The sequence below is a fragment of the Rhipicephalus sanguineus genome, chromosome 7 (assembly GCF_013339695.2).
Source record: "Rhipicephalus sanguineus isolate Rsan-2018 chromosome 7, BIME_Rsan_1.4, whole genome shotgun sequence".
NCBI lineage: Eukaryota > Metazoa > Arthropoda > Arachnida > Ixodida > Ixodidae > Rhipicephalus > Rhipicephalus sanguineus.
Genome location: NC_051182.1, coordinates 10,441,452 through 10,468,871, shown reverse-complemented (window position 1 = coordinate 10,468,871; position 27,420 = coordinate 10,441,452). Strand labels below are relative to the sequence as shown.

The 27,420-nt window shown below is 48.9% G+C and overlaps 1 protein-coding gene across 1 annotated transcript in view; it reads left to right on the top strand.

The window, feature by feature from the left end:
- LOC119399286 (beta-hexosaminidase subunit alpha) overlaps positions 1 to 27,420 on the top strand; it is a 276,820-nt gene that overhangs the window by 148,950 nt on the left and 100,450 nt on the right. The window contains exon 7 of the mRNA XM_037666102.2: positions 22,522 to 22,726. Coding sequence (XP_037522030.2) covers positions 22,522 to 22,726 — 205 coding nt within the window. The remainder of the gene's footprint in view (positions 1 to 22,521; positions 22,727 to 27,420) is intronic.

The following is a 27,420-nucleotide window of genomic DNA, read 5'->3' as shown; positions in this document are numbered from 1 at the left end:
TTTCATGTTCAAACAGCGCAAAAAGACGAAGACACGAGAATGAGGACTACACAGGACTTTTTGCGCTGTTTAAACAATGAAGTTAAACCAACTAGCCCAATTTTACACACTGTCGTGTATATTTTGCACTGCTTCCAAGACTCATTCATTTTTAAACTCTCAAGTGCAAGGCTGAGCAGGCGTGGATGAACAAACAGCTATATTTCAATAATAATGACAAAACGGACCTGATACTTTGTCCTCAGCGTGAGATGGCACAACGCAACAGCCGCTTCCACCGTTTATTTGTTGCTGTCAGGACCGCGGGCAAGTTGCAAGCGTGAGTTGGCATCAAAGCGGGGGATCGAAGAGGGCAACATGCGCGCTGCCATGTTGGTTCGTCATCACAATTATCGGCAGTTACCGATAGCATAATTAAATGCTTATGGCCTACATGCGAATCTTGATTAGCGTATCACGTATTGCTGTGACGTAGCACGTGCCCAACAAACGAAGTTTTCTTAACCTTCTCCAATGATAATGCAATTAAAAACAGAACTATGCTTTGCGGCGCAAGCGTCTGCTTTGTTTAGACCTCGTAGCTTCCACGCTGCTGCAACCAGCTTGTGAGATGGTGTTTAAAACAACGGGAACAAACTTACCGCGCTACGAATGCAATCTCATCCATTCGAAACTATCCAAGAACACTTAAAGGCCTTAAATATTCACCAAACTTGTGCAGCCCACAACTCTTCCAACGATTCTCCAATGTTTTACTTCCAGGAAACACTCCGACGAGTTCCACGTCAGATCACCGTCGTTAGACGGTGATCTGACCTGCAACTCAGACAGTGCTCCCCCGGCGTCATCACTCGGTTCATCGAGATCAGCTGACCGCATAACACGACTCACTCGAACAACATAAACTTTTCGCCGACTTCAACATACCGTCCTACCCTCCGTCGTCTCTAATTTGGATCCTTCCGGGTTTCGCGAAAATTCAAAGTAATGGTTCGGCGCGTAGCACATAGCACAGCGACAGCTAGGGGAAAGGGATTCGTCTCTCCGGTTCGTCTGTAGAAACAGTCGCTTCCAGGGGCGTAGCCAAGGGGGGAGTACCCTCCCCCCCCCCGAAATTTTTCAGTTTTGCTTGCATATATATACACGCGCACATACAAACGCACGCTCGGACATACATAAAGTATGGTTGAACACCCCCCCAAAAAAAAATATCTGGCTACGCCCCTGGTCGCTTCCACTTTGATTTCTCGAATTCTCCCGATCTGCGCGGGCGTTAGGCTGGTTAGGCTGTCGCGACAGCGTCTTCGGTGTCGAGGGTAAGGGCACGCCCTGGGCGCCTTTTGATGCTGCTTCTTTTTTTTTCGTTGCGCGCACCCGTTGATGGCAAACCATCGGCGCAGTGACTTGATGCTGCCGTCAGGATGCGGCGGCGCGCATTTGTTTTATTGCAATTCGCCACGAGATCGACCTATAGGAGGCACACCGTCGCCGTGTTAGTGTGGAGAGGCGGTCGATGGCGCGTATACAAATGCACACAGAGGCGCTGATTGTGAGCTGTTTGAGCCGATTGTCGGCGAATAAAATGCATTGATTGCAGCGTGCTGTTAATATATACCCTCTTCATTGTTGAATCGATGCACGGAGATCATCCAACGTTACTATTACTAGTGAGAGAAGCGCAATCTGCCGATTAAAGATATGCTCGCCCTGGGTGACAGTCTGCGCTTACGACGTTTTTTGCTGTTTTCTCTGCACTGGTTACCTTGTGTTCTGTATACTACGCACTGCTGTAGCACGCCTGAACTACTTAAGTGTTTGCTTCTTCTTCATTTGTATACCAGCCCCTATGCCTGTGCAATGAGTTCGATAGCACTGTTCGCGCGAATACGCATACGCACGTAAGAGTGTTTAGCACAGAGTTTTCATCGATTGATTACGTGCACGACAGTGATGCAACAAAGGTCCGGTTATTTTATGGAATAAGGGTCTTTTTTTCCTCAAACTAATCATCTCCGCTGCCTTCCATCAATTTAAAACAACTCCACATAAACGCTCAAGATAATGTAAAAAAAGGATGAAGTTTTGCGTGAAATTATACGACAAAAATGTAAGGCACGCCGTCGGGATTAACTTCAAACATCTGGGTTCTTGAAAGCGTACCTAAATCTAAGCACACGGGTGTTTCTGCATAAATTTCGCCCAAAGGTAAAATTGCGCGCGGGAACTCCGTTTTATCACTGCCGTGTCGTTCCATTGTCTTTTTTAGGAGACAGTTTGAGTACCGGAGTGTCAGACTTCACTTGATAGAAATATTTTGCTGTAGTGGGACCACGACCGTACAATAAAAGGGCATGTTAAGCACAACTAAAGCTCATCATGAACTACAGTGCCGCAGTTACACACCTAACAACAACGCGAAAGTGCGTGAGCCTCGCTTTTGTTTACCACCGAGTCGCTAAAACGCGGCATTCATACACTATTTAATGCTCCTTATGTTTGGGACTATGCCAAGTGCACTTTACGACGTGGTTGAACCAGAAAGCGGCACCAACACTGAAATGATTCTGGCGAACGAGGGGTACGACACCAATACACAGCCCTCTCGAAAGTCGCACTCACTGATCTTATTACAATGCGCATGCAGCCGAGCAAGCCCATTTGCTACTGTACACCATGTTAGGTATGCGTATGAGCAGTTAAACTTGCTCTAAGATAACAGAACAAACCGCCCTTTGAGAACTTGCAGGACGTACGCGCACATGCAAGCACGACGTGGCTAGCAGACGACGCAGGGAGCAATCCACACTAGGCGCACGTCAGCCAATAGCCGCCAGGCGGCGACTCTGCTCGATCTCGCGGCCAATAGCAATTATATGGACAGTCTCGGCTGGTTTTTGCCGCCGCCGTCACGCACCGTATATATATATATATATATATATATATATATATATATATATATATATATATATATATATATATATATATATATATTTTACTGAATGCGAATGACAGATGCTCCGCTGTTATGAAAGAGGAAGACGACGATCGGTGACTGTGGTTGTCGCTCGCGCTCGTGCTCGCTGGTAGCCGGACCTGCCTGATAAAGAGCCTTTCACAAAGCAACGTCTGACCCTTTCTTCACGAACAACACCCCTATTTCAAGTGGTGGAGGAGCCGGGGTTCCCATCATCCTGGAACTTCGCAATCGGACGCAACCATCGCCTTTCAATATGACTGCACCTGGCCCTTCGCAAGCTGCTGCCGCCACAACGACAGTCTTCTGTGCTGGCGTGCAACGGCAACGCGACCCGCCCGTATTTCACGGCAATGACGAGCACGATGTCGAGGATTGGATCGTCGAGTACGAACTCGTAAGCGCTTCCAACAAATGGGACGACTGCGACAAGCTCACCAACGTGCGCTTTTACCTGGCTGATGTGGCCAGCCTCTGGTTTAAAAACCATGAGGCTGACATCACCACCTGGTCGACCTTTAAGGCAACCATCACCGAGGTCTTCGGTCGTCCCGCCGTGCGCCGGTTTCGCGCGAAACAGCGTTTGCGTAGCCGAGTCCAGCGCCGGGACGAGACGTTTACGAGCTATATCGAAGATGTCTTGTCCCTATGCAAGCGCGTCGACCCATCTCTCGCCGAAATGGACAAGATAAAGCACATCATGAAAGGAGTCGACGACGACACGTTTCAGATGCTTGTCGCTCGGAACCCTCAGACTGTCGCTGACGTGGTCCAACTCTGTCAGTCGTACGACGAGTTGCGAAAGCAGCGTGTCTCGACGCACCACGCTGCCGAGGCTACAGCTGAGGTTTTCACCCTTGTCGATGACGTCGCTGCTGATCACACCGTTTTACTGCCACAGATCAAGCAGTTCATCCGTGAGGAAGTTGCGCGTCAACTTTCCCTTGTCGCCCACTTACCTGAACCAGTGCCATCATTGGAACCACGTCTTCGTCAGGTCATTCAGGCGCAAGTCGCGCAGGCACTACCACCATCACCGCCTGCCACTACACCGCTGACTTACGCGGCCGTCGCTGCCAGACCACAGGCTCCATCTGTTCCTGGCGCCTACCGGGCCACCGGGTCCTTCTACACCACGCCGCCGCCGCCCACACGCACGGTGGTACCCAATCCTACTTCGCCCTCCGGACCTTCTGTCGTTAGCCCATGGCGCACCTTTGATAATCGGCCAATATGTTTCGCGTGCGGTTTGGCAGGGCATATAGCCCGCTCCTGTCGACGTCGCAGCTTCCAGTCTCAGGACGGTGTGCCTTCCTCCAATTATCAGGCTGCCCAGCATTCCCAACGACTTTCTTCGGCTGTCGCTGACTCGTTTTCCCCTCGACGCCCTTTCGACTCACGCCGTTCGTCTTCGCCCCGTCGCCGATCCATCTCCCCGATGCTTCGACGACCTAGCCCCGCACGAGAGGAAAACTGACAGCCGCAGTTCCGGAGGCAAGAACTGCGTTGTCGTCGAACTCTCCAAGACCTCCTCTTTATCCGCCCAACGAAATTGATATAGTAGTAGAAGGTATCGCCGTACGTGCCCTAGTCGTATATATAGTAGTACAAGGTATCGCCGTACGTGCCCGAGCCGTAGTTTCTGTCATTAGTGAGAAACTGTGCCGCAGTTTGAGAAAAGTGAGCACACCGCTTACGAATCTTGCCCTGCGTACAGCGACATCGCATTACATCACGCCTTCGGCTCAGTGCACAGCTCGTGTGGTGATTCAAGATGTTCGGTATGCTGTCAAGTTTGTCGTTCTTCCGCGATCATCCTACGACGTCATTCTAGGATGGGATTTTCTTTCTACCCTTCACGCGCTCGTAGACTGCGCTCGTGCTGAACTCACGTTGTCGAATCCGTGCCCTGACCTCGACGACCGCAGTCCCCCCAAAGTGTTTGCCGCAGCTGACGTCCACATCGCGCCTTTGTCCGCCGTCATAGTGCCTGTGTTTTCGCCTGCTGCCACTAACTCTACTGTTTTGTTCCAGCCATCTGTAACGAGTGCGCGTCACCGAACCTTCATCCTCCCGTTTGCCGTCATCAAATTTTGCAATGGTTCTGCGGCACTTTACGCGTGCAACGTCTCTTCTGTCCCGTCGCTTGTACTACGCGGCGAATGTCTGGGGAGCCTCACTACTTTTGCTGACATTTTCGACGATACAACACTTGGAGACACGGCATCACTACTGCCTTGTGCCACCACTTCTGCAACTGACACAGCTGCTCCTATGGACGTATTCTGCAAAGCCGTCGATTCCCACCTTACGCCTGTGCAGAAGAAACAGCTTGTCCAACTCCTCCAGCGTTTTCCAGCCTCCTTCGACCACGACCAGCCTTGTTTAGGTCGAACGTCAGCAGTTGTCCACCGTATTGATACCGGTCAACATGCACCACTGCGACAGCGTCCATACCGTGTGTCGACTTCCGAACGCCGTGTCATCGATCAACAGGTAGACGATATGCTCAAGCGTGGAATAATTCAGCCGTCCAGCAGCCCTTGGGCCTCTCCAGTTGTGCTGGTGAAGAAAAAAGACGGATCCATCAGGTTCTGCGTGGACTACCGCCGTTTCAACCGTGTCACGCGCAAGGATGTCTATCCTCTACCGCGCATCGACGATGCCCTAGACTGCCTACAGGGCGCAGAATTCTTTTCTTCCTTAGATCTGCGCTCCGGCTACTGGCAGGTGCCCATGGCGGACGCCGATCGCGAAAAAACTGCTTTTGTTACGCCCGACGGCTTTTTCGAATTTACAGTCATGCCCTTTGGCCTCTGCAACGCGCCTGCCACTTTCGAGCGTGTGATGGACACGATCCTTCGAGGCCTCAAGTGGAATATTTGCCTGTGTTATTTAGACGACATTGTCATCTTTTCTACCGATTTCGCGACCCATTTAACCCGCCTCGAGCAAGTTCTTGCTTGCCTCTCCGCCGCGGGACTGCAACTGAACCTGAAGAAATGCCACTTTGCCGCTCGGCAGCTTACAATCCTAGGGCATGTGGTTTCGAAGGACGGTATTCTCCCTGATCCCACCAAACTAACAGCCGTTTCAGCGTTCCCAATACCAACTACCCTGAAACAGCTTCGAAGCTTCATCGGCCTTTGTTCCTATTTCCGGCGCTTTGTCCGCAACTTCGCTACCATCATCGCTCCTTTGACCTAACTCCTCGCTGGCTCTAGTGATCTTTCAGCGTGATCTCCCCCTTGTGACGATGCTTTCGAGAAACTGCGCCGCATCCTCACGTCACCTCCTATTCTGTGACACTTCGACCCATCTGCACCCACTGAGATCCACACAGACGTTAGCGGTGTCGGGCTCGGCGCTATTCTTGCGCAACGGAAAGATGGCTTCCAAGAGTACGTCGTTGCCTACGCAAGCCGAAGTCTTACTAAAGCCGAAAGCAACTATTCTGTCACCGAAAAGGAATGCCTTGCCATTCTTTGGGCGATAGAGAAATTTCGGCCTTACGTGTACGGACGCCCATTTGACGTAGTGACTGACCACCATGCCCTGTGTTGGTTGTCGTCGCTAAAAGATCCAAGTGGTCGCCTTGCCCGATGGGCGTTACGGCTCCAAGAATACGATATCCGCGTGGTGTATCGCTCTGGCCGCAAGCATTCAGACGCAGACGCCATCTCCCGTTCGCCCCTGTCTCCTGACTCTGCCAGCTTCACACATACTACCTGCGATACCACCGCCCTCACCATCTCCGACATGCCCTCTGAGCAACGCAAGGATCCTTGGCTTGCTTCCATTCTAGACGTTCTGTCTGGTCAGACCCCTTACATTGCGTCGGCAAGCCGAGCACTTCACCACTCGTGAAGACGTGCTGTACTGACGAAATTACACACACGGCGGCCGTAAGTGGTTACTCGTCATTCCGCGTCACCTCCGGTCCGAAATTTGTTCTACGTTCCACGACGACCCACAATGCGGCCACGCAGGTTTCCTTAAAACTTATTCTCGAATCAGGCTTCGATATTACTGGCGTGGCATGTACCGTTTCGACAGTACGTTCGGGCATGTTCCACATGCCAGAGACGCAAGACTCCCCCTCAACACGCCGCCGGCGCCTTGTTCCCTTTGCCATGCCCTGCCCGACCATTCGACCGCGTCGGCATCGACATCTACGGTCCCCTTCCCAGCACTGCAGACGGTAACCGTTGGATCATCGTTGCCGTCGACCACCTCACACGGTACGCCGAAATTTCACCCCTTCCTTCTTCTACAGCAAAAGACGTCGCCACTTTTATTCTCCGCAATCTCGTCCTTCGTCATGGCGCCCCCCGAGAGTTGCTGAGTGATCGCGGTCGTGTGTTTCTCTCGGACGTGATCACAGCATTGCTGCATGAGTGCCGCGTCGTGCACCGCACCACAAGCGCCTGTCACCCTCAAACCAATGGGATGACAGAACGCTTTAACCGTACTCTCGGTGACATGCTGTCTATGTACATCTCGTCAGACCACTCCAGCTGGGATCGAGTACTATCGTTTATTACTTTCGCTTATAATACCGCCATTCAAAGCACTACTGGGTTCTCCCCATTTTTCCTCCTTTACGGACGCGAGCCTTCTTGTACTATGGACACTATTCTTTTGTACCTGACCCGATGCCTCAGAATCTACAACTCTATCCCAAGCAGCTACATATGCTAAAGAATTCCGCCAACTTGCACGCTCATTCACAACACAAGACCAGGGGCGCCAGAAGCACCACCACGACGCATACACTAGCACTACTTCCTACGATCCTGGCTCGCTCGTTTGGCTGTGTGTGCCGTCTACTACTCCTGGCCTTTCCACCAAGCTGGTCCCCAAGTACCACGGTCCATATCGTGTACTTCAGCAGACTTCGCCGGTGAACTACCTCATCGAGCCACTGGAACCGTCTTCTGACCATCGCCGCCGTGGCCAGGAAATCAAATCGTTCATGTGTCCAGACTTAAACAGTGCTACGATCCTCCTGTGTTTTCTGGCCCTTAGGTCGCCAGGATGGCTCCTTATTGCGCGGGGAATAATTGTACTGAATGCGAATGACAGATGCTCCGCTGTTATGAAAGAGGAAGACGACGATCGGTGACTGTGGTTGTCGCTCGCGCTCGTGCTCGCTGGTAGCCGGACCTGCCTGATAAAGAGCCTTTCACAAAGCAACGTCTGACCCTTTCTTCACGTACAACACCTCTATATCAATATATATATATATATATATATATATATATATATATATATCTCAAAGAAAAGTATTTCTGAAAAATGCTTCCGAAGCGCGTAGTCGAACCAGCGACCTCTCGGTCCGCATCGCGTGGCGCTAACCCCTACGCCACAAAGCGCAGATCCTTCTGGTACCTAACGGCGAGCATTATATAGACAATCTTTACCGCTGGCAGGACACGGACACGGCAGGCGTTTATAAGCGTCTCTTCATTACCAGCGAGATGGCGCGAGGAGTGCAACAGGCGTAAACGAGCGCATTTAAAAGTCGTCGGCCAGCTCGCTCGCTTCTTCTAATATTTGCGCAGGGAGAACCTTGCCATTTCGCTGTCTGCTCGCGCGGCAGTTGCTGCCGGGGCGTAGATGTTTCTGCAGCGTAGCAGCGCGTTCATCACAGGCCGCTTTTCTTGCTATCGCATTCATTGCTTCGCCCTTGCGGCGAAACTGTTGACTTTTTATCCCTCGTTTGTGAAGAAAAGAAGTGCTCTGTTACCAGTAGTACGCTTCCCGACACTGTAGATCGCACGGGAATACGTGGTACTTCACAGTAGCGTCTTTTCAAGCGTTCGAGTTGCACAGCGGCACATCGCGGCATCAACCGCTAGAAAAAGTCGTCTGCCGCACACGCGCGCAAAAAAAAAAAAAAAACGCCAGGCCTGCGCTGAAACCGCAGCACAGTCACAGCGAAAGCTGGAAGAGCGGCGTTTCTAGGGGCCGTTAAGCTCTCTTGGGGCTACAGTACAAGTACACTAGAAAGGTACCCACTACGCCATAAATCACAATTTTTGTGAATTTGGGAAGCACCTACTAAGCCAATAGTCGTCATTCTGCGGAGAAGCGAGGCGCCAGCTACACGTCTGTAAGGCATTATGTGCACTTTGTTGACGCGACGACTGATGACGATGAAGAATTATGGCTGAGCCCTTTCGAATGGGTAGGAATCTTTAAACGGTCCACCAGTTACGTAATTTTCATTGGGTGAGGCCCGGTCACTATTTCCCTCTCCCGTCATGCTGTATAACATACGTTGACGTGGGAGAGAGACGGGGGGGGGCGAAGAACTTTACTGAGACCCCGAGGGAATGGATCATGCGCTTATGGGCTTCCTTGGCAAACAATGCAAGTGCACTTGTGAGGAACCCACTACGCTATAAATCATTGTAATTTTTGAGAAGTAAAGCAGCAGGCACTGTGCGATTTTTCGTCATTCTACGGAGAGCGTTGGTACCTGCTAAACGCATGTAAGGCATTATGCGCACTTTGTTGATGCTGTACCTGATGACGATGAAGAATTATGGCAGAGCTCTTCGTAATGGGTTGGAAGCATTCAACAACCTACTCGTTGCGCAATTCGCGTTGTATGACGCCTGGTTACAGAATTCGCGTTGTGCGACGCTTGGTGCTTATTTTACTCTTCTACCACGCTATATTGCATATGCTAATGTGGTTTCTTCCCGACATGAAGCCTGTATAGGACCTTTTTGCAAAGCAGTTTCAAGCAACCCTCCCGATCTAGAAGGTCAATTGACGGTGCACTGACACACGTGACCTTCTAGATCGGGAGAGGGCTTTTTTTGGTTGGCTAGTGGATGGACTGGTGGTGCCACTGTGCACGGATATATAGTTTGGTGGTTTCTGGAAATAAAATTGTTGAAGTTAGCGCATTGTGTTGTCGTCTCCCTTACGTCCCTGTTTGTAAGCGCTCAATATGTTTTCGAGTTCCGTTTACCAACACGCCCAAAAAATGGCAATGCTAAAATTCATTTCTAGTACATCGGGCTCTTTTCTGTGTTCTTCGTTCAATCCGTGTTCAGTTGCCCCCCTCTTGATTCATGCCAACTGCCAAGCTCGTTCACTTTCGTTCTTCATCCGCTGGAAGCATCTACCCGATGAAGTCGTGCGGTTGTTTGGTGGGTTTGCCCTTCAGCCGGGCACGGCATCAGAGTCCTAAAGATTCTGAGGAGTGAGTGGCAAAGGCAGGCTCGGATGTTGAGGGATCTGCTGAGAACCTCCTTGGAAGAACCAGGAAGGTCACGAAACGCCAACAGGGACTGGAGAGATTTCCTAGCGATCATCAGCAGCGACACGGAATTCCTGTGGCAGAAGACTCTGCCAGGCTTACGTGCCAGCATCCCTGGGAAGACACGGACAGCGACATGCGGCGTCAGAACCACCGGCCAGGTCAGTCTACCAGACTACGTTGAAAGTGTTCTAAAGCTTGGACCTAAGTTCGCCGTGGAGCCAAGGTTGAGTGCGCCGGAACTTTTGAGCCTTGTGCGACGGATATCAAAGTGTGCCCCGGAAGGTGAAGCGAATCGATGTATATCAGAAGGGGTAGATGTGATCTCGCGAAACAATCCCAATGCTTCGCGGGTGCCTGTAAGCCGCGTAGCGTCTTTCTTAAGGCAGAAGCAACTGTGTGTTCTGCCAGCAGATAAGGAAGGTGGATTTGTTGTCCTCGGGGAAGGTGACTTTAACGAGAAGGCCTGCTCTGCAGTTGCCAATGTTTTTAACGAGTGTCACGACGTGTCCTTTAGGAATATAAAACTAGAAGCAAAACGCCTTTGCAAAAAGGTGGGCCTTAGTAGGTTGTTCCGTGATATTGACGAAGCCAAGAAAGATAGCCTTCACATCATGTTTAGCGCCAAGACGCACAAGCCCGAGTGCCCTTTAAGGGTAATAGTGTCAGAGATAGGATCATGGCAGAAGAAGTTAGCTCTTTTCTTGCAAGAAAGACTCGGAATTCTAAAAATTGACGACCCTTTTTTGGTTAAGCATTCCGGAGAAATTGTAGAGTTCCTGAAGAATAACGCAGACAAAGGCTTGTTGGCCTGCTCCTTTGACATAAAGGACCTGTATTATTCCTTGCCTCAAAACGAACTAATCGCATGCGTAGAAGAATGTATCGACGACTATGGCGCGGTTGCTTTTCAGAACTCAGCCGGGGTATCTGTTCAATGCTTTTTAGATTTGCTTCGCTGCTATCTCCGCTCGACATTTGCCACATGGAATGGGAAAGCTTTCCTACAGAAGCAGGGCGTCTGTATCGGCTCATGGGGGTTTGGCGCCGATACTAAGTGACATTTTTCTAGCCCACCATAACAGGAATCTGGCACAGGTCTTGTCGGAGCACAGGGTGGTCAAAGTTGTAAGATACGTGGACGATTACCTTGTCCTCTTCAAGCCGGAATCACACGTATCGGTAGATAAACTCAAAAACGTTTTTTTCTGCTGGCCTTAGCCCACTAATTATAACAGTTGAAGAGCCGTTCGATAACGTGCTACGGTTTTTAGATATTGAACTTCAATTCATGGAACAGCACACGTGTTGGGAATATAAACCCAGAGCTAATAAGCCCCTGTTGCCATACCAATCTGCTCACTCGAAGCTCGTAAAAAGAAGCATTGCCAATCTGTGTTTTGGAAACGCATTGAAGAAATCCTGCCACCATAAGATCCATGAAAGTCTTATGAGTCAATCCAAAAGGTTATTGGCAGCTGGTTTCCCAGAGTCTGTACAGGTGTCGGTTGTCGAGGGTCTGCTTAAAAGGTGCCGCTTGGACAGTAGTCCTCAGGACGCAGCCATCCAACAGGCGAAAAGTAGGAGCAGAGTGGCAGTAGTGCCTCATCTGCACAAAACGGCTCACAACCTAAAGAAAATAGCTAGTCGTGTGGACATCAAAGTAGTGTTCTCAGCCCCGGAAAAACTTGGCAGATTATGTAGCTTGACAGACCCGTACCGCAGGCCAGCTGTCGGATGCTCCAAGAACCATCGCGACCCTCTAGTGGATTGTGTACAAGAGGTGGTTTACGAGCTCCCGCTGACCTGTGGAAATAAATATATAGGTCAGACGGGAAGATGTCTTAATGATCGTCTTCGTGAGCACAAGTTAAATGTCAAAGACAAGAATAATTACGGCCATTTGTCAACACATTGTTTGGAATGCGGTTGCGTACCGATGTATGATTCATGTAAGGTGCTTGCAAAGCATAAAGATAAAGACGTCCGAGAGATAATGGAAGCCCAGGCTATATCTCGCAATGGTGACACGTGTGTCAGTGCACCGTCAATTGACCTTCTAGATCGGGAGAAGGCTTTTTTGGTTGGCTAGTGGATGGACTGGTGGCACCACTGTGCACGGATATATAGTTTGGTGGTTTCTGGAAATAAAATTGTTGAAGTTAGCGCATTGTGTTGTCGTCTCCCTTACGTCCCTGTTTGTAAGCGCTCAATATGTTTTCGAGTGCCTTTTTTGTAATGTTGGCCTATTGTCTCTACTTCGATTAAATCAATCTTACTACAGGAAAAAAAACGTAAATTCTCAGCTCAGTTCTCTGCCTTTTATGGCAGAATGTCCTTATGTTTTCCAATATTAAATGCGAAGCATTTCTTTATTAAATGCGAAGCATTTCTTTATTAAATGCGAAGCATTTCGAAGCACCGATTCACATTGTTGAGACTACTCGAAGGGTGTACCGGAAGCAAGTAGTTTGTACAGCGGAAGAGCTGTGGAGGCAAAGTTCCGTATAAATCGACGAAAATAAGAAACAAGGCCGAGGGAACTTCGCAAGTCCGTAGGCTTTTCAGGGCGAGGAAAGCGGAGGACCGCAGCAGTTTTGTCAGGGCCGGGACGAATTCAGTCCTTGCTAAAGGCATAACGAAGGACCTTAATTGAATTGCTGGCTAAACAGCATTTCCTGGTGTTAAGCTGAATACCAGCGCTCACAAGGCAAGCCAGGACTTCGTCCAAGCCGTGTAGGTGTTTAGGAAACGTTGATGAAAATACAGCGTCATTCAGGTAGCATTGGCAAGTCTTCCATTTCGGGCTACGCAGCACAGCGTCAATCGCGTGGTCAAAAGTCGCGGGTGCATTGCATAGCCCGGAAAGCACAACGTTGAACTGATATAGGCCAGCCGGGTCATACAGGCCAGCCGGGGTAAACAGCAAATGCTGTTTTCTCTTCGTCGTCCTCGTGCATGGGGATTTGCCAATAACCGGAACGCAAACCGAGGCTTCAAAAGTATTCCGCACCTTCCAAGGAATCAAGGGCGTCGTCTATGCGTGGCATGGGGTATGTCCTTTCGCAGTGATATTATTGAGCGCACGGTAATCGCCGCAAAAGCTGACTGAACCATCCTTTTGTGGGACCAAAACAATGGGAGATGACCAAGGGCTAGTTGAGGGGCTCCCGCTGCACCATGTCGGCGACGTTTTCTTCGATGATTTTTCGCTGTAGGCGCGGCGGTGCACAATAGATGTTATATCGGTCTGATTGCGATGTGCTGCAGCGGTAGTTTGGCTCAAGGTCGACGAACAGATATCAACACCACTTGCGTGCATTTTCACCGAAGCAAGCAGATGCTGGGTCTGCGAAAATGTCAAGTCAACGCTTATGGCTGCTGTAAGTGCGGAGGAAGAAGCACGATCAGCAGTAGGATGGCCTTTCCAGGAGATAGGTGCAAGGGGTACGACGCATACAGGTTCCGGATTAGCAGCGCAACTTTGTCTGATGTTGCGTTCGTTGCAGCGACGAGCGCTGATCCATTGGGAAAACGACCCACACGTGATTGATTTATTTATCGAATACTGTGGACGCGTAGTCCAAGCAGAGAGGGCAGAAATGGTACATACAGTGAACATGTTTGTAAAAAAGATTAAAAACAACAATATTATTACAGAAATAGGGTGAAATGTTTATCAGTACGCTACAAAACAGCGCAATACTGATGAAGATTACGACATCGCTTCCATTATACAATTCCATTCGGTTATAGTACGATGGGAAGAAGAACACTAAAAGGGCCCCACACCAGGTTTGACAATTTTGAGCTGATGAGCGCCATGCATACACTGCGCGTTCACGATCACGTCTGCCAAAAGTTGCAACGCTACGCGCCGCGGAAGTTTGTCACATTTCAAGCTGAACGCTGCTTGTCCTTCTTCTCACGGGCGCGCGCCCACAGAATGAGGCGATGACGTACACGATGGTATGGCCCTACGTAGACGGTAGTGCTGTGACGTAAGTCATCTATGTAGAGGACTGTGCTCGGACGTCGCCACCAGAAGCACGTGGCATTGCGATAATTATTTGACGCGACATGTGTACTTTGGGTAATTTGTTGCTTGAATAGATAACAAAACTTGACAGAAATATAGGGGCACACAAAGGGAATGTGTGCGTCTTTTTCATTTCTTTCTCGTGAATTGCAGCGAGATGCGGGGCTAATATGCCTCCGTTTCGCATGCGTTCGTGTCCCCACGGTTAGCGCATCGAGCATACGCCAGCCCTGCAAACGAAAGTAATGTTCTCCCGCGTCTACCTAAATGTGCATGCGGCGCTGGCTCTTGATACCGCTACTCTCGTGCCCGTACAAATGTCGCAACTTTCATGCCCACCCCGCCGAAACAGGCAGGGCACCACAGAGAACGCCGACACAACGCCCACGGCCCCTGCATAAAAAAAAATTGGCCGCGTATTTGCGTGCTTCGCTGCAAATGTCGTCGAAAGACGATAGTCTTCTGCCGGCCGTAATACATGAGTCCTGGTGTCATCCGGGGCCACCCTTGATGCTGTTCTCGTACTAATTTTTTCATCAAGCGGCCATTAATGTTTTGCCTTGCCTCAGACAGCGCCTTCTGTATGTTTAATCGGCAGCATCTGGCTGGCATTGATAAAATAGAGGGGGCGCTGCGTTAGAGTCACTGGAAAATCAAAGTACCGCAAAGGTAGGCCGCACGCGGGCAACATTGGGTGGCGGCGGCCATGTCCCTTCCAGACCGTCCGGCGCGTTGCTAGCGTGTGTTGAGAAGTGACCGATCTTTTAGCCTCAGTGTCGTGTTACGCTCGGCAGAACGGCATTATGTGTGTGTGTTTCGTCAAGAGGATATTAGGAGTGATTTCGAGTCATCGTCAGGTATGGATCGACTGTGCGGTTAGCGGTGTAACTAATGAAACGTACGGCGAATGTTGCCATGTGCTCGCGAACTCTGTTCATGGCTTCATCGGTCTCTTTTCGTGTCACGCCCGGGCGTGTTCGCTAGGTCCGTATCTGTAAACATAGTTGCATTAGCGCAATGACATCGTGCGAGATGCCATTTACTTCGACATTTGGTGAATCTTGACTGTTTGCGCTAGCTTTGCAGTCGGTGTTCAGGTTCACTGCACTCGAGAACGTTATCGAACATCGAGAATATTCAACATAGCGTCCTTCGACTGATCGCTGACGCATAGCTTGCTTGCGCACCATGCTTGCTGTTCAACTGGTTGATATGTGTAATAGAAGTTGTGTGTGCGGTAAGTGGAGGTTGTGCATGACGTATTTATGTCTTGATTCGGAACGCCAGCAGCCGAACGCACGGGCGAATCTGCGTGCGGTAGGTAAGGTGCATCTTATCTTAGGATACGTAGAAAATAGGCCATCAAAAATTATTGACATCACTACTTAATTGTTTCATTTCCTATTTCTTGTCTCCTTAATATTCCCAATGTTGCAATGAATTTACAAATAGCTTGCTGTGTTCTGACAAACAGTTCCTTTTTTAGCGTTGCCAGCGCGTAAACAGCTGGGGTTTGGTTTCTGCACTGCTGCACGTTTTTTTTTTCATAATGCACTCTTATTAAGACTTCCTCAGCACGGTGCTTTATGTTCTTTTGATCAGAAATAGCACATCCCGGAATTTTTAAAGCGCATGCTACTGCAACACAGTATGTATATAGACCTAGGGCTCGCATAAAATCGACTCCCTCAATGCGTGGGATCTGCTTTTTTTTTTTTTTTGCTGGGACCATTTCTTACCAACTATACAGTATTTTAAGGGTACGCTCGGTGCAATGCAGCATTAGCAGCATTTTTTTACAACAAATGTAAAAATACACTTGATAACATTGTCTTATACCAAGTTTATCAACAGAGTTCCACGCTTCTGTTTTGTGCAATGCCAAAGATCATGCCACAATTGCCTTCAAGGTATACCAGTAAACAGTTATTATTTTAATAAATCTTCGATTTCGCTCTCGTGCCTGACACGCTTATAACTCGGATAGCATGCGTAATCTGTTCAACAGATCGAGATATAAACAGCCGAGCAAATAGAAAGGTATGTAGTTTTCAATATCGCTGACCATAGCGAACCGAAAAGGTGAAGTATCCTGTCGCATAAGATCTTTTCCAGCAAAGTTAGTGTAGTTCACTGCAGGAAGGAGTGTTATTCGAGGGGGGCGAATTCGTTCAGGGCAACTATGCAGCCACGTAGAACGGCGCTCTTTGACATTAATTTTTCCCGCACGGCAAACGAGATTCCCAGAGTAACTCACCAGTAACGTTCGATTGATGGTGAGCTACTCTCTTCTGGCATCTGCATGCAGTAGCGTAGCCAGGGGGTGGCACACCGGGCCCGTGCCCCCCCCCCCCTCCGAAAAAAATGTCTGCCTACGCCCCTGTCTGCATGACGCGTTTAAAAAAGCGACGAAGTACTTCTGGGGACCGTGGTACTGCTAAATGTCCGGCCACGCTCTGCATTGAACGCGCCTGCACCCAAAGCGCTTGGAAGGGATATGGCGGCGATAGGTCACGTGATGCGAGTAAGCCAGTCGCGTCGGCGGCGGCGCGCGGAAAACAGATGCGATACTCTGAAATTTTTCCAGTGACTCTACGCTGCGTGAGATATGGACGCCATCTGGCAATGGCGTCGGGAAACATGAGCTTGTGCAGAACCCAGGGCTACTGCCAGGCGGCAGCACCATATCGTCGGCAGAGGGCTTTTTAGTGCATAGCGCCGCATTTTCGGCGCAACCTAAGAAACACTAGGGTCTTTAGAATTACGTATATATGTATTTTCTAGTAAAGGAACACGCCACCTAATACCTATTGACGTTGCACCTAAGATATGCGTAATATTTGCTTTTCGATCGAAAATGTTCACAAGTATGAACACAGCTACCAGTTCTAGATGGCTGGGCGTTCAGCAAGTGCTTTAACTTTGGCCGGGTGGCTGAATCGTGTGACAGAAAGACAGACAGACAGTCCAACATTTCTGCGTTCAAGTATCCCAAGAAAGACTATCCTCTTTAAAGAGAAGTAGCGGCCGTGCGACGCCGCCGCGTGCTCAGACGTGTGGACATCATGCCCACGTGACCATGCATGCGCATGACGTGTTCATGCGTTATGTGATCCTCCGGCTCCGCTTGCGAAGAAGGCAGGGAAGGGATTTGGCTTGCGAAGGCTACACGGGGCGAGTGGCAAGGGTTTGCAGCTCGCCTGCTCGGATCATGGTTTCGCGCCGCTAAAAAGTATTCTTTTTGAATAAAAAGACGAAGACGCCGACCACAAGAGAATAAAAAAATGTAAGACGTTTCGGCACCCAGAACGGGAGCCTTGTTCACAATGAAAGCGAAAGGCGGAAGCTAAGCGTTTAGATAGTCTACAGCACGTGACCTAATCATCTTGCGTATGCGGGGGGGGGGGGGGGGTGTTGAGATTACCGTCCGTGCGGTTGAGCGTGCTGTTTCTCGTTTTTATAGTCAGAAATTCCAGATACAATCTAGAAGTCAAGTCCTTCTCGGTAGCGACGACACGTGCTCTGCCCCAGTCTATCTCATGATTTGAGGCTTGCGCGTGTTCGGCGAGGGCGTTTGACGACACCTTCTCGTTTTTCACATCATTACTGGGCTGTTTCAGCCGTCGATCGAAGTCCCCGGATTCACCTATGTACACACTATTGCAGTTCGCGCACGGAACTTTTGGTAATTTATCTTTCACATTCACGAGAGTGTTTCAGCTTGCGCGTGGGTACATGAGCAACGTGTACGTCGTACCTGCGCCGAACACGGGCCAAAGCTCACTCATGCCAGGCACGTAGGGTATACTGCATCGTTTCGAGCATTGTGACGGGGCTGTGGAAGGGCGCTCCAACTTGCGTTCGACGGACAACACGAAGGAATCCGGGTAACTACTTCCCGACAAGCCATGCCGCACACGTTCCATGTCAGAGGATAATTCAACAGACTTGGTGAAAATCTTGTGGCCACGCTGCATTAAAGATGACACGACGGACCTCTTGTGTGCTGCAGGGTGTACCGAATTAAAATGTAAATAACGGCTGGAGTGCCTGCTCTTTCCGTAATCATGACATATATGTGAAGAAAGTGAGGTGGACGAAAAGGCAACTTGCCGCCGACAGGGACCGAACCTGCAACCTTCGGATTACGCGCCCAATCCTCTTAACAATTGAGCTTCGGCGGCGGTAGTCCCCCCGTACACGTTTGGGCGAGGGGACGACCTCCGACCGCCGCCGGAGCTCAATTGTTAAGATAACGCTCAATCGGGTATGCACTCCGAAGGTTGCAGGCTTGGCCCCTGCCACAGGGAAGTTGTCTTTTCGTGCGCTTTACTTTCTTCACATCTACATCAAAGTTACTACTATAGACTTTAACGGTACCATTAACGTCCCCTATGTCTTCCTTGGCTTCATTATCTGTTGATTTTCATTACTATTATTTCGTTGTGTGTTTAAAATTTCGCCTAATTGTTTGTTCAAGTGAAGGTATAATTAAAGCTCATCATTTAAGTTTCTATGCTTCAGCTACGAAGAGCGAACTGGTAAAATCTGTTAAAAACGGCGAGGTAATCAATTCGGACAGTTGGCTTTGTTGTTGCGTGTTCTGCTTGTAATCATTGGATGGACCTCGCCCGCGAAATACGCCGCTCATCATTTCATCAGTAACCAGAGTCGAACGACTGCGAGCAGACTAACATGCATGGCGAAGGTACGTCATAGCCGAAGTAGTCTAGTCTATTTATGTGCCAGTCGCCATCACTCTGGCACAAAACTAGATGATTTCTTGCGCTGATTTTCTAATTGGGTCATTCCACGACAACTGTCCCAGCCTTGGCGCTCGACCATCTGCGATTTGAATGAAAAAAATCGAAGACTATCTATCCAAAGCCAGAAGCCTTCCACCAAAATATTTTTGGCAAAAAAAATTTTTCAGTGCCGCAAACCCTATGTGAAGTTCTTCGGAAAGCTCGAAACTATGGCTCGGAAAATGCGTTTTCAAAAAATCTCTTCTTCATATATTAGGCTAGGACAAATTTTTCCCTGCATAACGATCGTAGGCTTCTCACTTAAAATAAGTTTCACGAACGTTTACGCTTTCGTGGGTTTTTCATGGGGTCTTAAATATTGACAATATGATCCATATTAGGGATTTTTTTCATAGAAAGGTAACATTCAGTGAAATAGAATATTTTGATTTACCTCATTGCCAGGAAGTTGTACTCTAGCCCAAAAATAGTTCGAGACGTATATGGCGTGAAATCGTGTGTAGAGCTGGCGACAAAGTTGCAAGAAAGTTCATTTTCGCACATGTTTAGTCGTAAATTTAACATTGAAGTGCTCCTAGTAAAATTATGCTAAATAGCGCATTTACTAGCAACATGAGTTGTCTACTGACTGAGAAAGTTTTATCAAATTACTTTTTGTTTTTAGGAAGAAAAAAAATTTTGAAGTTGTGTTCTGCTGATGTCTATTTTTGCTCGTGTTTTCTCTTCGCAGAAAGGCGTCCAGCGGTTAGTACAACCTACATGGGCGCGAGCTTCGCCACAGAACAGCCAGACAACATAATAATCTCTGCCCGTGCTTATTTGAATGTTTACCAGTGAGTATTGGCCTGAGTAAAAGAGAAATACGAACTCCGCTAGAGTGAATTTAACCACATGCAGCTGTTTCTTGAAGGTAGGCATAGTGTGCTTACGCAACAGCGGGAAGTGACACCGATGCGTGCAACAACCCGTTGCCTGCGCAAAGGTTTAAAAGTGGCAAAAGGAACAGATTAGTTGGTTGAACAAAGCAGATCAGTTGCATTTGTGACGAACAGAATCGTATATAAGCATAGGCGTGCGCAGGGTTCCCCTTCAGGGAGGGGTGGGGGCGAAGGTTCATCGCAGCGCACCCCCCCCCCCTACTAAGTGAATGGACGAGGCAGATTTTGCGCCCTCCCCTCCCTGTTAGGTGACAAGGAGGTCAATGTATGGGGCAGAATTTGAGCCCGCCCTTTATGTGATTAGGGGGGGGGGCGGCCGCCCCCCTGCCACCCCCCCCCTGTGCGCACGCCTATGTAATAAGTGACGAGTATATTTATAAGGGAATTGTATGTAAGTGATGATGTTTGACCAGGGACCGTGAATTAGTGCAAAAGTACGACATGCGTTTCATATTACCGCAACTGAATTTTTCCTTAATCGTAGTGTTCTTCCCACTTTTATATCTGTGCGCAGGCAACGGAGCGTTGCACGCATCGGTGTCACTTCCCACTGTTGCGTTAGCACACTATGCCGGCCTTCAATGAACAGCTGCATGTGGTTAAATTCACTCTAGCGGAGTTCGTATTTCTCTTTTACTCAGGCCAATACTCACTGGTAAACATTCAAATAAGCACGGGCAGAGATTATTATGTTTTCTAGCTGTTCTGTGGCGAAGCTGGCGCCCATGTAGGTTGTACTAAACGCTGGACGCGTTTCTGCGAAGAGAAAACACGAGCAAAAATAGACATCAGCAGAACACAACTTCAAAAATTTTTTTTTTCCAAAAAAAAAAAAGTAATTTGATAAAACTTTCTCAGTCAGTAGACAACTCATATTGCTAGTAAATGCGCTATTTAGCATAATTTTACTAGGAGCACATCAATGTTAAATTTACGACTAAACATGTGCGAAAATGAACTTTCTTGCAACTTTGTCGCCAGCTCTACACACCATTTCACGCCATATACGTCTCAAACTATTTTTGTGCTAGAGTACAACTTCCTGGTAATCAGTTAAATCAAAATATTAAATTTCACTGAATGTCGCCTTTCTATGAAAAAAACTCAATATGGGTCATATTGTCAATATTTAAGGCCCCATGAAAAACCCACGAAAGCGTAAACATTCGTGGAACTTATTTTAAGTGAGAAGCCTACGATCGGTATGTAGGGAAAAATTTGTCCTAGCCTAATATATGAAGAAGAGATTTTTTGAAAACGCATTTTCCGAGCCATAGTTTCGAGCTTTCCGAAAAACTTCACATAGGGTTTGCGGCACTGAAAAATTTTTTTTGCCAAAAATATTTTGGTGGAAGGCTTCTGGCTTTGGCTAGATAGTCCTCGATTTTTTTCATTCAAATCGCAGATGGTCGAGCGCCAAGGCTGGGACAGTTGGCGTGCAATGACCCAATTATGTCCGCTTTTTTTACCAGACATTCTCGATGGTTTTTGCACAACCGCCTGCAACGCGTGCTGGGGGATGTATTGGACGGCAAGCCCACCACTGGAAAAGCTAGCGTCACTGTCGGCGTGACGTGCTAGGCAGGATCAGCGGTGTGTTGCCTGCTTCGGGAGGATCGAGGCGATATGGAAACGAGATTTCAGAATGCCACCTGCAACCTTTCTCCAATACATCTCGTGAACCAATTGCGTTTGCTCGTTGTATCATGACGTAAGAGATCACGCTAGCGATGTGTTCAGTCGTACGTTCCAAAGAGGAGCAGTGGCAGTTCGAGCAACGTCGGCGCGCCCAGAAGCGCAAGTGTGCGCGTCGCCGTCGTGCCAACGCCACCAACGACGATCGGGCAAATGAAGCCGAACGCACGCGCGACGCCTCGCCGTCGCAACGCTTCCCTTGTCTACCATCTTCTCGAAATGCTGGAAGGGCTCTAGTTTTTTTTTTTTAAGTACAACAACAAAGCAAGGTATTTGACTGGGACAGTTGGCATTCATACTGCAATAAATAGCGTGAAAAAGCGCTTGGACAAAAAGCTGACACACTGCACAAGCGCCGACTTCCAGGATAATGCATGATATATGCGTGTGTGGGAACAGTTATGATGAAAACAACTCGCACATTCCAAGAAACTGAGTTCTCATATAGATAGCGAAGGCTGACGGTTTACCCACGGGGCCTCTCCACTTCATAATCACCTGAGCTGCCTCGCTGATTAGACGCGCTTGCTCATCCTTGATCTTACTGACCACTGTGGTACGCTGGAGCTGCGGGGTGCACACACACGTGTTCACATGCAGTGCCAGAAAACCTTTCTTACCATTGTGGAGATTATTGACATGCTTGTGATCACCTTTCACGCGTTCATATCGCTATTAGTGTCCCTCTTTTCGTGACAAAATTCACTTCCACGATACAGTTGTGTAACCGGAACCCCTGCTTGACTGAAAGTGAACTTGTTTTTATTTTGCGTACTGTCATTTCCAAGCTTCGTAATTTTTTATCTTGTGTCGCTGTTCTGCTTCACTGGTAGGTCACACCCGGTCGTGGGGCGAGGCATACCCGGAGCTGCTCACCACGTGCTATGAAGGTCACGTGCCAAATGGTCGGCTGGGTCCCATAGACCCGACACGCAACGAGACGTACGCATTCCTGGCCCATTTCTTCGCGGAGGTGGCGCGCGTCTTTCCCGAACAGTACCTGCACTTGGGAGGAGACGAAGTCGGCTTTCTGTGTTGGTGAGCCTCCACTGAAAACGAGCTGGCATCTCTGATATTTTCTCAAATATCGTAGTTCTCTTGTGATGAGAGATGTAACCTTTAAGGAAGTGTCAGTATGACAGTGTGGTTCTAATACAATGGAATGGCGCATGTACACGAAGAAATGTTTCTATCATAGATCGAGTGCGACCTGAAGGTACGTGAACAGACGGAAGAGTAATATGGAAATCATGAAAAAGGCGGCAAAAAAAATTACCCAGTTCCACCCATTGTGAAGTCTGCAGAAAACAGCGGAGCGTTGGCTCTTCTGTGTTTCTCTTGGAATTCTCCGTGCGGCTTCCACCTTGTCCGCGACCGAGGCAACTATACGCACGCACGGGTTTACCTCGAAGCCTCTTTTGCGGGACACCCTTCCCCGTTTCCGCGTGTGTCTACCGCTCCGCCCGCCATAGGCGTGCGCAGGGCTCCCCATTAGGGGGGCCAAATGGTCGTCGCAGTGCCCCCCCCCCCCCCACCGTTCCAAGTCAATATTTTAACGTGGCAGCGTTAAGAGGATGTTTTGCAGAAATTGCGGTGTCGGTGTCGGCGTCGTTGGTTGTGAGCGAGAAATCAGCGTTGACCGTGAGGGAAAATGTCAAGGCGACAATGTATAGGGCAGATATTGCGCCCCCCCCCCTCTTAGGTGACTTGAAGGGTCAATGTACGGGGCAGATTTAGCGCCCCCCTCTTTGGTGATTAGGGGGGGGCGGCCGCCCCCCTGCCCCCCCCCCGTGCGCACGCCTATGCCGCCCGCGACCAAGCCAGTTGCGCCGTGTATAGAGGTGTACCTGGGAACCGGAGCGTGACATGCGGACACTCACCTGTCGTCAGGTCTAGCCCTAGAACGGCTCTGCTGCTGGAACCGAATTACCAAATTCAGACAGGCATGAGAGAATTTAGGTGTAGTTTGATTAAAGTAATGTGCTTTTTAGTCCTGCTTAGAGGGCGCCACCCTGTTACGCATAAATAAAGGATTGCGATGCTGCTGAAAGTGACGCTTTCTGACACACTTGTTCATTTGACTCAACCATACACGGAATCGTTATTTTTTGAAATAAAAGCCGCAAGGCCTCATAGAGACGTTATCAGGTGTTTCTCAAGGCTCATTGTCACGACCAGCACTTCATTGGGATAAAAAATTCACCGACGATTACGATACTGGCTAATGCGAATTCTGAGAGCAGCTTCGTGTTGGGGCAACGCCAACTGTGTTGGAAGTTTTGGCTATCCGAAGTTGTCGCAATGTAACATAGAAACTGCCAGCGCTCGAGTGCTACGCGCACCACTCTGGGCCAAACAACGAAACGTTCCTTTCCTTCGAGAGAACGGCAGCATGGGCTAGTTGGTGATTTGTAATCGACATATTTGCACAGCGCTACGAGAACGAGGACGTATGAAAGGGCACAACACAGGCGCTGACTTCAACTGAATTTTATTAGCGAAAACGCTAGAAATATATACAGCTGATAACACCAGCACACATCAGCACAAACGCACAAACCTATTGCGTCAAAGCCAGATACGCGATTTCCTTTTTGGTTAGTGCAACTGATGGCATGCTTACACAGAGGTCACCCAGCTGTTGGATTTGATTAGCTTCTATGATTTCGCGCGTAAGCTGCGCGCGGTGTTTCGCGACAACGACGCACTTTTCAAATTCTGGATTGCAACCACAATCTCTCCAATGTATGCCGAGATGACCTTGAACAGCTGTGGTGATATGATAGTGATGCTCTTTTAAACGCTCGTTCAAGCATCTGCCCGTTTGCCCAACGTACTTCTTACGACAAGACAACTGGATCAAGTACACAACACCCACAGCGCATGCTACAAACTGCCTCTTGTGTTTTGTTAAGCAAACGCTCCTTCGAGTGGCTTGGGTATTCACGCGCTTACAAAGCATTGATAGTTTGTCCGGAGCTGAGAATACAACCTTAACGTCTACCTTGTCCCCTATCTTTTTCAGGTTTTGCGAACTTTTATGCAGGTAGGGGAGCACCGCGACTCGTTTATTATCTCTAGCGACACAGCTCGCTGGTGGCCTCCTATCTTTGTCAAAGGCGCCTTGTCATCCCTGGCGTGTTAGTTTTAGATGGTTAGTGTTGACGTCATGTCCAGCGGTGGCACTTGTCGCTGTTGGTGATTCCAGCCTGGAAAGAGAAAACTGGAGAGAGGAGTGTAGCCCTTGCGACATCATTTCAAGAAAGTTTGCGACGGCGCCCAGGGTCAGGGGAGCTGAAAAGAGGAAAAAGAAAGAAAGAAAGGAAATGAGAGAAAGAAACGAAAAGAAAGGGGGGGGGGCGGTCTACCAAAGCGAGAGCCGTCAAAAGGCGCAACAAAGAAAAGAGCGGAGTATGAAAGCTACCTGGGAAGCCCGCAGGGCGGCGCGTCTAGGAAAGAGCGGAGTATGCAAGCTACCTGGAAAAGCAGCAGAAGGGCGGCGCGTCTAGCCATGACAAAAAGCTGCAGAAGATGGTGGGGAAGGAACTACAGGCGGGGAAAGCGGGCGGCGTACTTTTAAAAACCCACATGTCGAGTTTAAGTGATATTGAGAGGGGTGTCTGAAAACCACGTGCCTAATGGGTGAAGTAATTGGCAGACATACGCACAACCAACAATGGAAAGCAAGGCAAGCTTAGCCGATTGTTGTATGCGAATTCGGCACACCAGCACCCTTAACTACAACGCATAGGGCAACACCATCAAATGAAAAGAATAACGTCTAGACGATGCAAAATCATAAGGCAAAAAGCATGATTGTCCGCATCCTCATGAACTTGCAACAACTTTCGAGTATACACACAGTCATTTAGGTACAAACAAATACAGAGTACTTCACAGATCAAAGTATGCTCGGTCGGAACGAAGTCCTTAAGGCCGAGCTCACGAATTCACTTTTTTTCTACGCGCGACTTCATATCTCTTCGCGGGATGGTGAGCAGCATGAAGCCAATTTCACGCCGGCTGGTGCACAGAAACGCGCAGCACCCTAGCATAACAAAAGCCACATAAAAATTGGCTGCCTATCTGCGTGCTTCGCTGCAAATATCGTCGAAAGGCGATAGTTTTTTGCCGGCTCGTTTTTTTTTTTTCTGCCGGCCGTTTCTGCACCGTTTCAGCGCAGCCTAAGAAACACTAGCAATTTCGGCACCGCCTAAGAAACACTAGGGTCCTTAGAATTACGTATCTATGTATTTTCTAGTAAAGGAACACACCACCTAATACTAACATATTGATGTTGCGTAATATTTGCTTTTTGATCGACAATGTTCACAAGCATGAACGCAGCTACCAGTTCAAGATGGCTGGGCATTGTGCAAGTGCTTAAACGTTGGCCGTGTGGTTGAATCGTGTGACAGACAGACAGGCAGACCAAAATTTCTGCCTTTAAGTTCCCCAAGAAAGACTATCGTCTTTAAAAGCAAAAGCAGACCTTCAAGAGTCAGAGCGCACACGCGCACCGAAAGTCCCTTGCTACGCAATACGCCATGACTGGTCCCTCCGTCATAGTAATCGGTGTAACACGAAAGTGAAACGTGTCTTCACAGAAGTAGTGCTTATTGTGTAGTGATAAATGAGAGCTTGTACAATGACTATTCGTGTTTGGTAGCTATTGGGCGCGAGGCCCACTACTGGAGATGCGGGCGCTGCGATCGTTGTGACGTGCCGGGTTGGATCACGTGATCTCACTTTGCTCCGGCGAAGGGAAGCGGACGGTTGAACGCGTTACTTTAACCGCGATTTCTGGCGTTTTCCCCTTTTGAACAGCGTTGTTTTGCTCTCACATCATGTGTGCGGACACCTAGAGGCTAGACAATGCGGGAAAGTGCAGTCGGAGTTATCGGCGGCGTTGTACTTTATAGTGTTCCGTGCCAGAGTGCGAGCCTAGTGTGAACTTTCTCTTTCACCGTTACCCTTCTTTGCGAAAGTGTGATACCACTTTCACATGGCATTCCTTTAATATTGCTACGCTAATGCGACAGGCAGGACGACATCTTCAAGAACGGCGAGGGTGCGCGAACAGGTAGAAGGTCGGTCGGCAAGAGGGGGCAGGAAAAGCTCGCCGGTCCCACAGTCAAGCGTGGCACCGCACTGCTGTAAGAAGTCGAGGCCAAGAATTACATCATGTGTAGACTGAGCAAGAACTGCAAATTCGGCTTGATATAACTTGTCGGAGAAATAAACGTTCACTGTGCACACACCAAGGGGTCGGAGCAATTGTCCACTTACAGCACGAAATGTGTTAGCGTTGTCCCCGTGAAACATTACTTTACGACCGAGTTTGGTTTTGAAATCCAGACTGATGACAGATACACTCGCTCCCGTGTCTACTAAGGCTGACGTAGCAACACCGTAGCCGGTGAGGATGTGGACCTCCGATCGGGCTATTGGCAAATACCGATGCATTCCACTGACAAAGAGAAAACAGCTTTTGTGACACCAGACGGCTTGTTTGAATTCAACGTTATGCCGTTTGGTTTGTGCAACGCGCCCGCGACGTTCGAAAGGTTCATGGACACGGTTCTGCGCGGCCTAAAATGGGAGATTTGTTTATGCTATCTAGATGACGTCGTAATTTTCGGTCGCACTTTTGCAGAACACAACCAGCGACTTGACGTTGTTTTGACGTGCCTCGAACAGGCTGCCTTACCCTCAACTCAAAGAAATGCCAG